General features: G+C 44.5%; 1 protein-coding gene and 1 long non-coding RNA gene across 8 annotated transcripts in view; one reads left to right on the top strand and one right to left on the bottom strand.

The window, feature by feature from the left end:
* The window catches only part of AFF3 (ALF transcription elongation factor 3), a 337924-nt gene that overhangs the window by 236965 nt on the left and 86014 nt on the right, over window positions 1-14945 (top strand). For all 3 annotated transcript variants that reach the window (XM_080556980.1, XM_080556979.1, XM_080556981.1), the window contains exon 8: window positions 108-159. In XM_080556980.1, the coding sequence (XP_080413106.1) occupies window positions 108-159 (52 nt within the window). The remainder of the gene's footprint in view (window positions 1-107; window positions 160-14945) is intronic.
* On the bottom strand, window positions 2068-14444 carry LOC308178426. Of its 5 annotated transcripts, none has more exons than XR_013939758.1 (4): window positions 6619-14444; window positions 5174-6442; window positions 4279-4461; window positions 2068-3860 (listed from the first exon to the last, which is right to left on the bottom strand). It is a non-coding gene; the product is annotated as an uncharacterized lncRNA (long non-coding RNA). The 5 variants fall into 5 exon arrangements; XR_013939759.1 differs by having other exon boundaries at window positions 2068-4461; window positions 5174-5317; window positions 6316-6442; XR_013939757.1 differs by having other exon boundaries at window positions 2068-4461.

The raw sequence follows: 14945 nt of genomic DNA, 5'->3' as shown, positions 1-14945 counted from the left end.
TTCCTGGCATAAAATATATTTCTTTCTATTTTTTTTACAGTAGCTCAGAGATCTGAAACATTTTGGTAAATCATAATTATTAACTTATTCTGCTGCTTGCTTTCCAGAATGCTAGAAGATGACCTCAAGTTAAGCAGCGACGAAGAAGAGAACGACCAGGTAAGAACCAGACAACAACCATGTAACTTGTAGCATGTTTCATGTCGAGACAGAGCTACTGCAAATATTTTGCTAATGCTTTTTCAAAATATACATCAAGGTTATCAAAATACATGAAAGTACTGTAAATGGAGTAACAGATGTTCTTGCTCTGCACCAGACTGCATGTGCTAACTGCTGTATTTGTGGGGAATGTTCTGCAGGGGTCTTGATTTATTACCTTGATGCAACCCAGAAGGTTTTTGTATCAGTCTCCTCCTGATTGGATTTTGTTTTGTTTTAAAGAGCAGCCAAGGAGGGGAGAAACAGGAATTCGGATTAAGACTTCAGGCCAAATCCTTCAAGCACGACCTGGGCCTGGGGGACCAGCCCCTGGGCTGTTGACCTGCCTAGAGCCTTGGATGGGCTCTTGGATCCCTTCATCACAGAGCCACTAGGGAATTTGCTTGGGCTTTAAAGACACCAAAATGCCTGCCTGGGAGCAGATTCTTCACCCAAGGTTTTCTATGGGCCAGGAGAGATCAGTTTTGTCAGCGTAGGGTTCTTCTCTCCTTGAAGCACTGCCATATTTTGTCCAAATTATTCTGTAATCACTGGAGTAGGGCTGGATCTTGGTTTTCCCATGGCTGGCTGAGTCCCTAGTTGCAAAGCTGTACTATCACAAGGTCTCTCTCAATATACTGGTGTAGATTTGGTGGGGGTGAGAGGGCAAGAGCCACTTCCCTTTCTCCTTGCATTAAAATGCACGTCCAGTGCCTTCACCGGAGCACGTGAGGGAGGCACTGCCCCTGGTTGCCTCGCAGGTGTCTCCAGACCAGGATATAACATGGCTTCAGATGTGATTATTTCAGTCAGGGGTAACTGGAGCTATTTAGACTTCTGAAATTCAGGGCCTTAGGCAAATAACTCTAGGTATGTAGGCCTGAAAATCTTCCAGGTTTTTCTTTAACTCTCATTATTAGAAGTCTTTATTTTACAATACATTCCAAGCAACAGGTAAGTCAAAGCCTTTTCATATTTATATTAAACCATTATTTCATCTATTTTGAGCAAGCTTCTTTGTGTTGAGAAGATTCAGCACATGAATTCAATTATTTACATATTTATACAATTTCCTTTTTGTTTAATGCATTTCATCCCGAAACACTTCACATTTAATTACTCTTCCTGCTTGTCTAGATAGTTTAAAATACATCACACAGACAGCGTAGGGCAAAGTCCAGTGAGGATCAAGAAGGGATGTCTGAAGACTACCAAGGGCACGCAGCAACACGGTGGTGCTGGCGGGGGGGACGGGGTGGTGGGGAAGGGGAGAGGCAACGATGGGGAGGCACAGCTTGTCCTTTGGGTAGGGTGCGAGGTAGGGTTCTTCTTCTAATGAAGAGCAGCATGGAGCTGGCAGAGCCCATGCTTGGGTAGCTCCTCACTATGTGTGCTTTGCCAGGTCTTCACTCAGTGACCAGAGCTTCAAGGTGCAGCTGGTCCACCCAGGGCTTTCTCCTCTGTGCTCCCACCCACAAGACCCCAGAGCCAAGGCAGCATTTGCCACCAGCGTGGCAAGCAGCAGAGCCGAGGTCCCATTGCTCAGCACCAGTCATCACGTCAGCAGCCTTCAGCAATTACCTTGTGGCAGTCCCCTCTCTCTAAAATGGACCAATCACATTTTTTTTTCAAACTTGGCTGTACAGATAAAAAGCTCCTGGGGGCACAGGCTGCCTCTGGCCATACAAAATGCTTTGCAGAACCTCACTTGAGACCTGCAAGTTTGCTTAAGGAGCAAACCTAAACGATTGTGCCTGTTGGCTAAACAAAAGACCATGTTTTCATCTACCTAACAGGAAATAGGCCCCAAAAAAGAATAACACAGACCCCCCCCCCCCCCCCCACTGCCAAACACATTCACAGATTATTACATGGATACGTACCTAAATGTCAGAGGAAGAACCCATTTTTTTCACTTTTTAATTCTGAGGCTTTTTAATCTCAGATTGCTTCCTGAACTCAGGAGCAAGAAAGTAGGAAATCAAAGATGAAGGGATAGGAACAGTACATGAGTGATTCCCATACTCTCCTTACTGAATTAATTGGCATTTCAGCAATTGTACTCATTTAAGTAGTCCAGTTTCTTAAACAACTGAAGATGAGCTGTGCAAGAGCTGGGACGCTTTTCTTTTTTGCTACTTCCTATGTGGAGAATTTTGGGGGAAAAGATGTGGAAAACTCAGAAGGTGATTTTGTGCATGCATTTGAAATCACCAGGCAGAAATGGAAAGTTTCTGCAGCGGTGCAGATGGGGACAGGTGCCATAGCAGCCCTGTGGCCGGTACTTGGGCTGTGCCCGACCCACAGAATGTGAGCAATGGGCGAGGGAGGCCAAATGCGAGACAGACGCCTGATTCAGAGCCTCGGGATCCCAAACGCTCCCTCCGTGCCAGCAATTAAGGTAGCAAGATTCACAGACCCAGGAGAGGCAAAAGAGGCTGGGTTTGAGCTGAGCGTGTGTGTGCCCACAGTAATTACATTATCCACACATATTAGTCTCTTAATTTTAATTACATAAATGTATTTTTCCTCTTTAATGAGCATAGTTTATCCATTTAAACTGATCGTTTTAATTTTACAGGCAGTGATCTTAGGATCTAATATGCAGAGGGAAAATTTCCTGTTGGCATATTTTACATCACACAGATTGAAGAAAATATATTTTTTAATCCCCAATCAATATCTGAAGAGCAAGCAATTAACAGATACCAAGGTAGTTAACATAAATCTGCAAGTTAAAGAGCCAATTCATTTTGATTTATAACACATAAGGTAATAATTTCATCATCATCTCTCCCAGAAAGCATCTGAAGCTTTGTAGCATGAAGATGTCAAAACTGTACTTAAGATTGTTCAGAGTACTGAATTGTAGTGGTTATTGCCTTTTGGTTCCTTGAAGTGTGGCACAGCACATGAAACTGCCCCCATTATAATACCCTGCTCTTCTCTGTAGAGGTCACTGGATAACTTAAATCAGTCTTGGGTGAAATATTGAAAGGAGATTGTCAATTGTAACATGAACAATTCTCTTTTTTCCCCCTACTTGTCCTTTTACAATATGAAAATTTTGCAATAGCAAGTAGTTCCTTTAAGGGGAAAAAGATCCCTGGATCCATTTGTGTAATTCATGTCAATCAATAGACAAAAAAATTAACTGACTGGTACACATACATGGAATAATAATCTAACATATTTTTGCAGCCCGAGTCTGCTTCCTTGCATGCATTTTTTCTGTGCAGGATCAGGTTGGTTGCCACTGAAGTTTTGTGGCTGTGAAAATTTATTACCCACAGAGTCAATCTGCGTTCTGGCTGCCAAGTCTGAATAAATAGAGTCATTGTGCTTGTCTGGAATATGTAACCAAAGTTCATCCAGTCAGCTTGACTTTCACATCCCATGAGATTCATAAAAGCCAACACCCTGGTATGTGCTCTTGATTCCTGCCAAAATTTTGTAAAATTGTATAAACAGAAGTTGAAGAAGCAATCAGAACACCCTCCCAGGGACGCAGCTCCAAACTCAAGCCCCTGCTGCATCTCAAAAGGCAAGACAGAGCCTTAGTCCTTCTTCTTCATTTTTTAATATCCCATGGCTGCAGCAGGTAAAGATGGGGGCTGAATACCCCCACAGCACATAAGGCACAGGGTTTTGCTCGCACCCTGCATAAAAGAAAGAGAGAAGGCAACGTCTGCCAGGGAGCTGCTGCCCTCCTGCTGAAGGGACAGGGAGGGGGACAGGCATCCCTGCAGGACCTCAGGCAGCCTGAGCTCACCCGTCCCCTCTGCAGGGTGGCCAGAGCCAACTGTGGGGGACCTCAAGGGAAAAGCAGCCTCAAGGAAGTTCACAAGGAACCACTTTGGTGCAGTGAAATAAAAGTCTCAGGAGCATGTTCTAACCCACAGCCCTGGAGAACAAGGCAGCCCACCCAACCCTGGGGGCTCCCAGGGCTGCTCCCCACCCGTCACAGCCTGGGAACAGCCAGGGTGGGCTGCTGCTCCAGGGGGCACATCCTAGCTCCTCTACTGCTCCAGTAGTGGCCGAAATGGAGATCTCAATACTTATTCAAGTTGTACCCACAGCTCCAGTGGGGACATCCATGCTTGTGCTTCCTCCCCATCACATATGTGCTGAGGGATGCCAGGGCTCAGCGTGGGAAGTGCACATTTCTGGCACGGCTGTCTGTCAGGCAAATCCACTCTGCTGATGCAACAGGGCAAAAGTCCATCCCCATGGTCAGTGGCAGTCAGCATGGCCCTGTTCCTATATAAGTAGCATTGGGAAATGACTTTTTAAGTCCTAAATTTGTGCTTCAATGGTAGCCAGAAACAAGTGAGAAGAATGTATTTAAGGACAATCTCTTTAATCAGGTGCAGGACTTTTCCTTCAAATTTCTGGATATGGACCAACAATCAACAAAAAGTTACAAATTACCCTGAAACAGTCAGGCATACACCTTCTTCCAGAAGGACTAATTTTTAGCAGAGTCCAGATAAGCACTACTTCTGCATATGAAATCTAATATTCCATCTAATGTGCAGGAATCTGCAATGAATTCTGAAAGAAATTAAAAAAGAGGCAAAGTGGCTGCAAGCTTTCTTTCCATCAGACCTCCCCTGTTACGACAGCTCTTTCTGATGTCAAAGATCAGCCAAGCGAAGAGCAGAGCCAGGTACATCCAGAGAGAGCAGCTAGATTAGGCAAATTATAGGATGCCATTGCATAGCCCTGTTCATCATTAGAACTATTTTTAGTCAGTGCTAATTGCATGCACATATGCCGTGTCCAAATATTTTAACCACATTAAGTCATTTTAGTGTTGTGCTCCCTTTTATTCACCCCTTCATCGGTGCAATACTTGATGCTTGATCAGAAGTGAAAATGAGCAAAAAAAAAAAAAAAAAAGAGATCAGAACACTCAGCCCTGGGAAGAAAAAAAAAAAAGAGGAAGAAAAAAAAAGCATGGAACCCGTACCTTTGCTGCAAATGAACTTGACTTTAAAAAGTAGACTGATAAACTTGAAGAAAAATCTTTCCGATGAGAAGATTCTCACTCCACTGAGCCAGGGAAACTTACTTCATGAAGTCTGCCCACGTGCGAGTCTGACTGCAACCGAAACTACACAAAGCAGAGATAAGCAAAAATGGAAAAATTAAGTTTTGGGTTGAGGAATGGCTGGAACCTCAGGTGCTTTTGTACTTAATCCAAATGGCTTGCTCAGCCCTCTGTCACTACAATGTGAGTGCATTTTCAGACCAGAGGAATAGCCTTTGTAACAGCCTTACTTAACTCAGATAAGTCCATTATTTCCTCTGTATTAGAGAGGCAATCCTTTTGGTATCCAACATAACTAAAATCCAGAGCAAGATTTAAGCCAGCTGAGCCAAGCTTTTTTGTGGTTTGCCAGCTCTGATTTTAAAATCTCTGTGACATCTAAATTTGCACTTCCACTAGGCATGACAAGAAGACCAAGATTGCCTCACTGAAACTGTCAGATGAAACAAAATCAGAGCTCAGTCTTGTCCTGCCAAACTTGGCTCACATCACTGCCTATCTTACAATATCAGATTCAATGTCTGTCATGCACTGGCAGGCAAGATCAAGCTCTAAATTTGAACACCACCACCATAAATGACAGTGAAAAAGGTTAGAGATCAGCTTGACTCTTGGGAGTATGCAAAATCTGGGGAAATTCAAACACAACACTCTGATCTCCATGCACACCTCTAAAATTAGACTAGAAAATAAGTTTAAAATACAAGGGCATCTTCCTTGTCTCTTCATGGTGATGCTGTGACTAAGTTATAGCTCTAGTAAATCCTGTAGGTCTGCCATTTTCTGCTGGTATCGCCCTTTCCAAGGCAACACTTCCTCACTGCCTTATGTGTCTTCCTTTACCCTGTCTTCTTGAAATCTCTGGTTTGCTTTTTCATGTGGTGATCTAGAGTTCCTCTGTGAACATCTGCCACGATGGCAATGGGAACATGTCCTGATGCAATTAATTCGGCAGTGCCTGCTGATTTGGGGCATAAGGAGGGATTATCCCCTATGTCTCCAGGCTTGTTTTCCCTTGTCCTTGCATAAGCATTTGCAAAAACTCAGTTAATTAGTTTTACCATCTTGCAGTTCCTGCCGCCGCAGAAAGAGCCCTTGCTGGAGTCAGCCACCACCTCTGAGCCCGCTCCCCTCACAAGAGTGGCCATAAACCTCTGTTTGCCTTCAGGAAAATTCACTGCAGCGTGCCTGCAGGAGGACAGTTAAATAACCAACAGCCATGGATAATTTAGAGCACAAATTAAGGTTGTTTGTAATACCACTGCTATTACAGGCTGTAACAGGAGAACATACCCCTGACACATTCAGGATCTCACAGGGCATGTACTTACTTAACCCACCCCATGGTTTCTCTGTTGCTGTACCTGTCTGTCCCACTCAGCTTGTGAGCTTTTAGTACCAGCCCAGCTTTGGGGAATCATCAGCACCAGCACAAGGGAAGCAGAAAGGAGAGCAATGAGGAACAGCTCCGGCCACAGCCATGCCGTCTTCACTCCCCTTGGGCGTTCAGCTCCGGATGGGGTGCTGCTAGCAGGTGGGGTGGTTTCGCCCAGCTGGGCAGCTGAATTCCGCCACAACCACTCTCTCATTCCACCTCCTGAAAGGAAAAAGGGGAAGAAAATACGATGGAAAAGACTCAAGGGTTGAGATAAGGACAGGGAGATCACTCAGCAATTACTATCATGGGCAAAACAGACTCAGCATAGAGAGATTAATATAATATAACTAAATGCAAACTAAAAACACCTTCCCCCCATTCACCCTCTTCTACCTCCTCCCCCCAAGCAGCACAGGGGAACGGGGAATGGGGGCTGCAGTCAGTCCCTAACACTTCACCTCCACCGCTCCCTCACGGTCACTCCCTGCCCCTGCTCCCCGTGGGGTCCCTCCCACGGGATGCCGTCCTGCCCGAACTGAGCCTGCGGGGGCTGCCCACAGGCAGCAGCTCTTCAAGCACTGCTCCCACACGGCTCCGTACCACGGGGTCCATCCATCCCCCAGGAGCAAACTGCTCCAGCACGGGTCCCCCACGGGCGGGCGGCAGCTCCCCCCAGACCCCCTGCTCCTGCGTGGGCTCCTCTCCACGGGCTGCAGCTCCGGCCCGGGGCCTGCTCCTGCGGGGGCTCTCCATGGGCCGCAGCCTCCTCCAGGCCACATCCACCTGCTCCACCGGGGGCTCCTCCACGGGCTGCAGCGTGGAGATCTGCTCCGTGTGGGACCCGTGGGCTGCAGGGGGACAGCCTGCTCCACCAGGGGCCTCTCCACAGGCCCCAGGGGAGCTGCTGCTGCCTGCCTGGAGCACCTCCTGCCCTCCTGCTGCACTGAACTTAGGGGCTGCAGGGCTGCTTCTCTCACATTTCTCAGCTTTTTTTTCCTTTCCTAAACCTGCTCTCACAGAGGTCCAACCAGTGTCACTCCCTGGCTCAGCTCTGGCCAGGGTCCCTTTTGAAGCCAGCCTCAGCTGGCTCTGATCTGACATGGGCTCTGCTCACAGAGGCCACCTCTGCAGCTCCCCATTACCAAAACCTTGCCATATAAACCCAATACAGCAGGATGTCTCATCAGCATGAGGAGCTGTGGGAAGGAGATGTGAAGCATGGGGATGGGTGACAGCAGAAGCAGAGGCAGCTGAGAACATGTCAGAAAATAAAAGGATCATGAAAAGAGAAAGGGGTTAAGGGAATAAAAAAGAACTGAATGAAGAAAAGAAAATGAAATAAAATGTCATTATAAGAGGGGCAGCAGCAGCATTAGACGTGATGAAAAAAATAAGGAAAATGAGCCATCATCCCATCCAAAATTAGTATTTAAATAAAAGGGACTGGAGAACCATTGCTACAATTCCTCCTGCAACTAGGATAAAATCTTGCTCCTCTGAAGGCCATAGGAGTTTAGCTACTGATTTCAATCATCTTAGGATGCTATTCCCTGTTTTCTTTTTTCCTTTTTTTCCTTTTTTTTTTTTTTTTCGTAGCACAATCCAAGCACTGCCAATTGGGTAGTAACAAATGCTTCATAGACAGTTGACATAGCACCTCACCGGGCAGAGTTACTGCTATATATGGAACTTAGGCTGGTATTCCCCCCATTTTCACATACATGGGCTTTTGGAAAAAAAAAAAAAAAAATCTCATTTAATACTGACCTCTCAGACTCCCCAGTAAATCCTGTAAAGCCTGTGGCATAACACTGACATTTTTCCTGAGGTATCCCGAGTGTTAACAGTACTTCAGCAACAGGGCCTGTTCCTAGATAAGAAGACTACTTTGGAGACAATGGAAGTTTTCCAAGGTGACTACTGCTTTGCTTGCAGTGACTGAGACCTTCCTCCAGAATTGTTGAAAATTAACCATTTTATTAATGTAAAGTATCAAGGACTTTCCAAGTACCAATGTAAAGCACAAACGACCTTCTCCTTGTCTCCACTGAAAAAGATTAAAGTTAACTCCTCTGTCTTGAAACCCTGTGCGCTTTTAAGAGGCAGCATTCAGGAGAAATCTGAACAGATGCAGGGCAGAAGACTCAACATTCACAGATTTATAAAATTCTCTGAATTGTTAATACCCATGCTGCTTTTACAGTAATTTGGAGATCCAAATCACTTAACAAGTATTAACTACTTAATGCAATGCTCCTGAGAGGTATTTAGGTACAGTTAAGCAAGAATTATTATCTTCGTAGAATTGACAGGGAGACAGAGGCTGAGATGTGGCTCGTTTGAAACCACATGGCAAGTCAGCTGCAAAGCCTGGATTAGCACTTGGGTCTTTCAATCCCAGGTGCCATGTTCAAGTCACTAGATTGTGCTGCCCCTGAAGATTAATAAGGATTAATGGGCAAAGCAGAGGAGAAAGAACAATGTACGCCAAAAAATATAATAATAAAACCCCAGGGTGAAAAATGAATACAGAGGTGTTGAAAGGCCTGGAGAAATCATGAAATCCAGAAAGGGTTTTAAGGTTTCTTAAAAGATGTGGCTCTGATGATGACCAACTCCAAAAGGGGAAAGAAGGGAGACCCTTCTAAGTCTTACAGCCTGTAAATCCTAAATAATTATCAACCAGACAGTGAAACTCACATTCACAGACTTACATTGCAAATTTACAGAGAAACACTCACGCTACAGTTAACAAGTGCTTTTAAATCCCTCAGAAATCCACACTGAAAAGTGATCCTCAAAACAAAACCCGTAGGAACACTGTGGAGTCCACAGTATTTCATTGAGATGAGGCACATTAAAAATTACTTAGGATAAACTGCCTGAACTGGACTCCTCAGGCAGCTCCTCTGGCCACGAGGATGCAGAGGCGTTAAGCATGGCAAGTCTATGGATCTGAAGGGGTTTTGTTGCCTCTGTGTGGAGTCCTGGTGGGAATGTCATTGCGGCAGGGTGCAGCTCTGCACTCCTCAAAGAGAATGCTGAAAGCTGATGAGAGTTTCAAAAGAATGGAGAAGGATGCCTAACATGTTTGGAAAGTGTGCCTTGGAGTGAAAGCTGTCTGCACAGAGAATTCATAGAACCATAGAATAACTTGGGTTGTAAAGGTCCTTAAAGATCACCCTGTTCCAACCCCCTGCCATGGGCAGGGACACCTCCCACCACACCAGGTTGTCCAAAGCCCCATCCAGCCTGGCCTTGAACACCTCCAGGGATGGGGCATCCGTAGCTTCTCTGGGCAACCTGTGACAGTGCTTCACTATCCTCATAATAAGGAATTTCCTCCTTATATCTAATTTAAACCACTCTCTTTCAGTTTAAAGCCATTACCCCTTGTCCTATCACTACACCCCCTGACAAAGAGTCCCTCCCCAGCTTTCCTGTAGGCCCCCTTTAGGTAGTGGAAGGCTGCTGTAAGATCTCCCTGGAGCCTTCCCTTCTCCAGGCTGAACAGCCCCATCTCACAGACAAAGGTATAGCATCCAATGCAAGAAGGTGCTTATAAACAAAGCTGGGCTAAACTCAAATCTTAATACGAGAGTGAAGAACCTTGTGAGTGGTTGGATCAAAGTGGGTTCACACTAAAACAATTATCGAGGATTTTGCCCTAGGTCCACAACAGCTCCCAGATCTGAAGTAGAAAAAAGCTCTGGAGAGACCCATGGTTCAAATTATGGTAAGCAATCAGGTTATGCCATTCACAAAACTTCTCAATGGCTTCACTAACTTAGGAATAAAATGCATTTAAGTTAAAAACAAATGAAACATTAAGAAATTAAAATAGAATCAATGTGGAAGACATACGAAGAGTGACACATGAAAGAAGTATGAAAGTGTTTGTTCTGGCCTGGTTGCCAAAAGGCAGAATACAGGAATTACATCTTTCCTTAACACTAGCTTGGAAGTTAATCTGCAGTTCACTGGCTGCAGTCTGATACACAGCAACATCCATTGGAGCAATGTGGATAGCTGTTAGTAAGGGAGATACTCACTGAGAGCACAAATGGCTTGCTGCAGAGTCTTTCCAGGGGAAAGTCTGTGACCCAAGGAAGACAACCCAGATGCTCTGGAAGCAATGCAATTTATTATCATGCATGGACAGTTAGTATTGCTACACTGTGACAGAAGAAATAGTTCAAATTCTCACCTTATGTACACCTGCACCACCTCAGTGAAATCTCTACTGTACTGATATAACTCCACACAACTGCCAATAACTGAGCCCTCTCATTATAACAGTGGTTACTCCACAGGACAAGAAAAAATGGAAGACAAAATGTCTGAGTTTGCCATTGGTCAGTTTATTGGCTTTTATTTGCCAAATCATGCCCTGGGCAATGTAAAAGAAAATGCATCCATGATCAGCCTGCAGTGTGTCCAAGACACTCTTCCAAGTCCAGCAGAACGTTCTTCATTAGTTGTCATTTGCTTCTTTTCCAAAAATGACTGTAAACCCAGCAGTTTATGAATTCTGTTCCAACTAATTTTAGAAATAAAATAAAATAAAATAAAATAAAATAAAATAAAATAAAACAAAACAAAACAAAATAAATAAAATAAAATAAAACAAAACAAAACAAAATTAAAATAAAATAAAATAAAATAAAATAAAATAAAATAAAATAAAATAAAATAAAATAAAATAAAATAAAATAAATAAAATAAAATAAAATAAAATAAAAATCTGGAGACCACTCTTAACACTCCTGGATCTCCAGCTCAAGCTGTGTATTCAACCCATTCTGTTCACTGCTCAGTCCCAATTACAATGCACTAGCTCGCTGCTCAGCCCCAATTACTATGAAAGTATTTAACTTCCTCTTTGATTTCTCTTCAACAACAGCTTGCAACTTGTGACACTTTGAGTAATTTTGGTAGCTCATTTAACACACACACTGAAACCTGAATATCTGCTGATTATGTTCCCAAGCTCCGGCTCACTGCAATAAAAGATGGAGAGAGGACATGCAATCTCTGGAGATTGAGAACCTGAACATGATTACTGCTGCCTGAAAACTTGCTTTGTTTCAGTAGTCTTAGGGTACAGCGAGGATCTTTCATGAATGATTAATGAACTATAGGCAGATCAATGAAACTCTGCCCTAAATGTATCTATAACCAATTCAGGTGTGGGACAAAGAAGTCTAACCAGCCGGTATCCTGTAATTTACAACTCTTGATGTACTGAAACGGAGTAATCCATCAAATGTACTGTGGCTACTTTCTCAAGCCCAAGTACCTGAGCCACCTAAGTGATTTTTTTTTTCCTCCTCTGCTTCCTACTCAGAGTTAAAGTTATTATGTTGTGGGTTGGCCTCCAATATCCTTGTTCATACTGAGGAGACCCTCCCTCCATGAGTAAGCCCACTGATTCCAGGAACTGAAATTTTAGGATTATACTCATTACTGATGAACACATCAGAGTCTAGCACAATCGCTTATCAGGAGAATCGCTTATCAAGAGCACTTTTTAGTGGTAATTCTTGGAGCTCTTTAAATTCTGTCAGCAGCATTGAACTTTGAAAATTATTTCTTATCCCTAATTTCTGTAGCCAGCATAGTCACTTACTTCCAGGAATAATAAAGAATGCATAGCATATTCTCATTTTCTTTCTTGATGGATGGTGAGCTGGCCTCAGTAATGTTCTTAATGATGTAAAATAAAATGCAAATTAAATATCACAATCAAAAGGAAGCTATTCAAAAATAGCAGTGCAGGCAGGACACAATACTAAGTACCACCCTTTTGCTTACATTGTTACAAAGATAATGCCAGCATATTAGAAACATAATAAATCAGAGAAAGCCATTTCTATAACAAGAGTTTTTCTATGGGTCATGACCCTCCATGGGGATTCATGAACGAGCTTAAATGGGGTCACAATAAAACTGTTAGCAAGAACCAAGGGCAGATATTTCTCCCTAAGCTGAGCAGCCAAGTTCTCTAGCAGGGGAACAAGAGAGCAGACTGTAATTAGTGGCCGCAAGTATTTATACTTGCTACAGAACTGCTAACTACTTTTAATTACAACAGCTCACTTTCTCCAGGAGAGGGGAGCAATATAGGCTAGAATTAAAATTGCCAGATAGTTGCTAACTGCCTTTCATTGCAGGTAACAGATCTGCTTCTCCAGGGAGGAAGGGTAAACTTGCAACTGAATCGCATTCCCCCATCACTCAGAAATGGAGCCATTACCAACTCAAAGGGTCACACAAATACGCAGTCAGACATGGCTGTATTTTCAAACAGTGTGAGTAAGAAATCAGTAGTCTCATCTGTAGAATGTGACACCTCCAGGCAAGGAGTGAGTTGCAACCTGCATTGCATCCTGGTGAAGAAAGACGCTTATTAAAGGACTTAATATGAGAAGCTAATTGAAAAAATAGAATGATGTCACTGAAAAATACTTGTACATTTCTCCCTGCTGCCCTGGCTGTCATCTGAACCCACTTGCTGGCCCAGAAAGGATCACCTTTTCAAGGCTGTCAGCGGCTGGATGTACCAGCTTGGAATCTGAAGATTGGCACTTGAGGCTGCAGTCCAGCCCCACATGGCCTGGCTCAGTTTAGCACTCCGAACAAATCGAGACAAATCCTCTCCTTTTCCCTCCTGAGAGCTGCTTCCGCCTAGACTGGAAGATGAAGTACACAGTTCTTCTCCCTCTCTCAAAATTAGGGATTTTAGGGAAATACAAGAGTGGTAGGCACTCCACATCCCCATGTCAAGGAGCTTTTAGGACCATCAAAGTCCATGTGTGCTTTCTTGAGGTCTCTGCAAGGTCCCTGAGGAGTGTGGCTACAAAACAGAAGTCTCTTTCTTGCTCCTGCAGCCACCACAAACCTTGCTCAGGTTGAGTTCTGCATCTCCCCAGAAAGAAGTAAAAGAGACGTCAGGTGAAAACAAACTCACTGGCAGATTTGCCCTTTTCTTGCTGCCCCCTCAGTCCTGTCCCCATTCTCACACCGCACCCTGCACTGCCTCCCTCCCCCTGGGGAAGCAGCTCAGAAAAGGCATGCAGGTTACAAACGACCTGGGAAAATAGATAGATAGATAGATAGATAGATAGATAGATAGATAGATAGATAGATAGATAGATAAGGAAGAGTGCTACTTTCCAGCTGGATCAAACCTGCTTCATTGCACAGCCACCTGTGGTGGTCTAAGCCAAGAGTAGGAAACACTAAAAGTGGCTTAAACAGCACTGCCACGTAGTGGCTGCCTGTGAGGGAAAGATGTGAGAGAAGAAGGAGTGGTGACTTGCATGATGTCTATGTTACTTGGTCATGGGGAAGGGCTCTGATAGTGCCAGGAGGCTCCAGAGCTTTACAGGCAAAGGCATAACACAGTGCAGAGGTCAGTGTTGGGAGCCGGGCAATTTGAGACCCACGATGGCCAAAGGTTCCTGCTAGTGAGAGTAATTAGATATGGGAGGAGATGGGCTCACATTGGTCTGGGTCGTTTAAGAAGAAATTAAGTCATAAGACATTCTTAAACCCAAGGTTTGGGTCTCTCCTGTGTTTTTGTGCAAGAAGTGGGATGAAATTGTCATAGCAAGTCCCCCCTCAAAGGTGAGAACAAACAAGGTCCCAGCCTGCTAAAATGAAGGGCAGGTGCTCCCCTTAAAACCTGTCCTGTACCCAGTGTCCTGGTGGACCCAGACAGGGTTGTACCCAAAGAGTATGCAAGTAGAATGAGCTATTGGAGACAATAAAAGACCAAGATCCCCATATTATTTTCCTAACGCTAAAACTAGCAGGTTCATGCCATGGGCACATTCCCACTGAGCTGGTGGGACCTTTCCAGCTCTTCCTGTGGGCTCTCCACCCACCACAAAAAGTGAAAGCTAAGGGAAAACCCTCCTGCAAGCCGTGCTGCCAGCAGGGGATGTGGCATAGCCCTTATCTCCAGACAACCTGGCATGGGACACACAGCAAACCACTCCTCCCCGGGTAAGCCAGGAGGCATAATTATTCCTGAAATTACCTGCTTCCAAAATCATGCAGAAACCCTTCCCAAAGCACTTCTGCACTCCTGTCAGATCTGCACAGATCCATTCAGGGGATCTTTTTACCCCTGTCTGTGAAATGCTCCAGTCAATGCAACTGCAAGAGAGGTTTTATCCAGCGTTTCTTTGCAGCCTAGCCAGGAGGGCTGCTTTCATGCTCTCTGGTGCTGACCAGGGTGCCAGGATGCACGTTCAGGGGTGAGGATGCAGCCCCCTGAAGCCTGAGGAGCCAGAGAGATCGGTTGTG

This window comes from Anser brachyrhynchus (assembly GCF_964034855.1).
Source record: "Anser brachyrhynchus genome assembly, chromosome: 1".
Taxonomy (NCBI): Eukaryota; Metazoa; Chordata; class Aves; order Anseriformes; family Anatidae; genus Anser; species Anser brachyrhynchus.
Note: the sequence above shows the minus strand (reverse complement) of the source record. Positions and strands in the feature narration are given on the sequence as shown.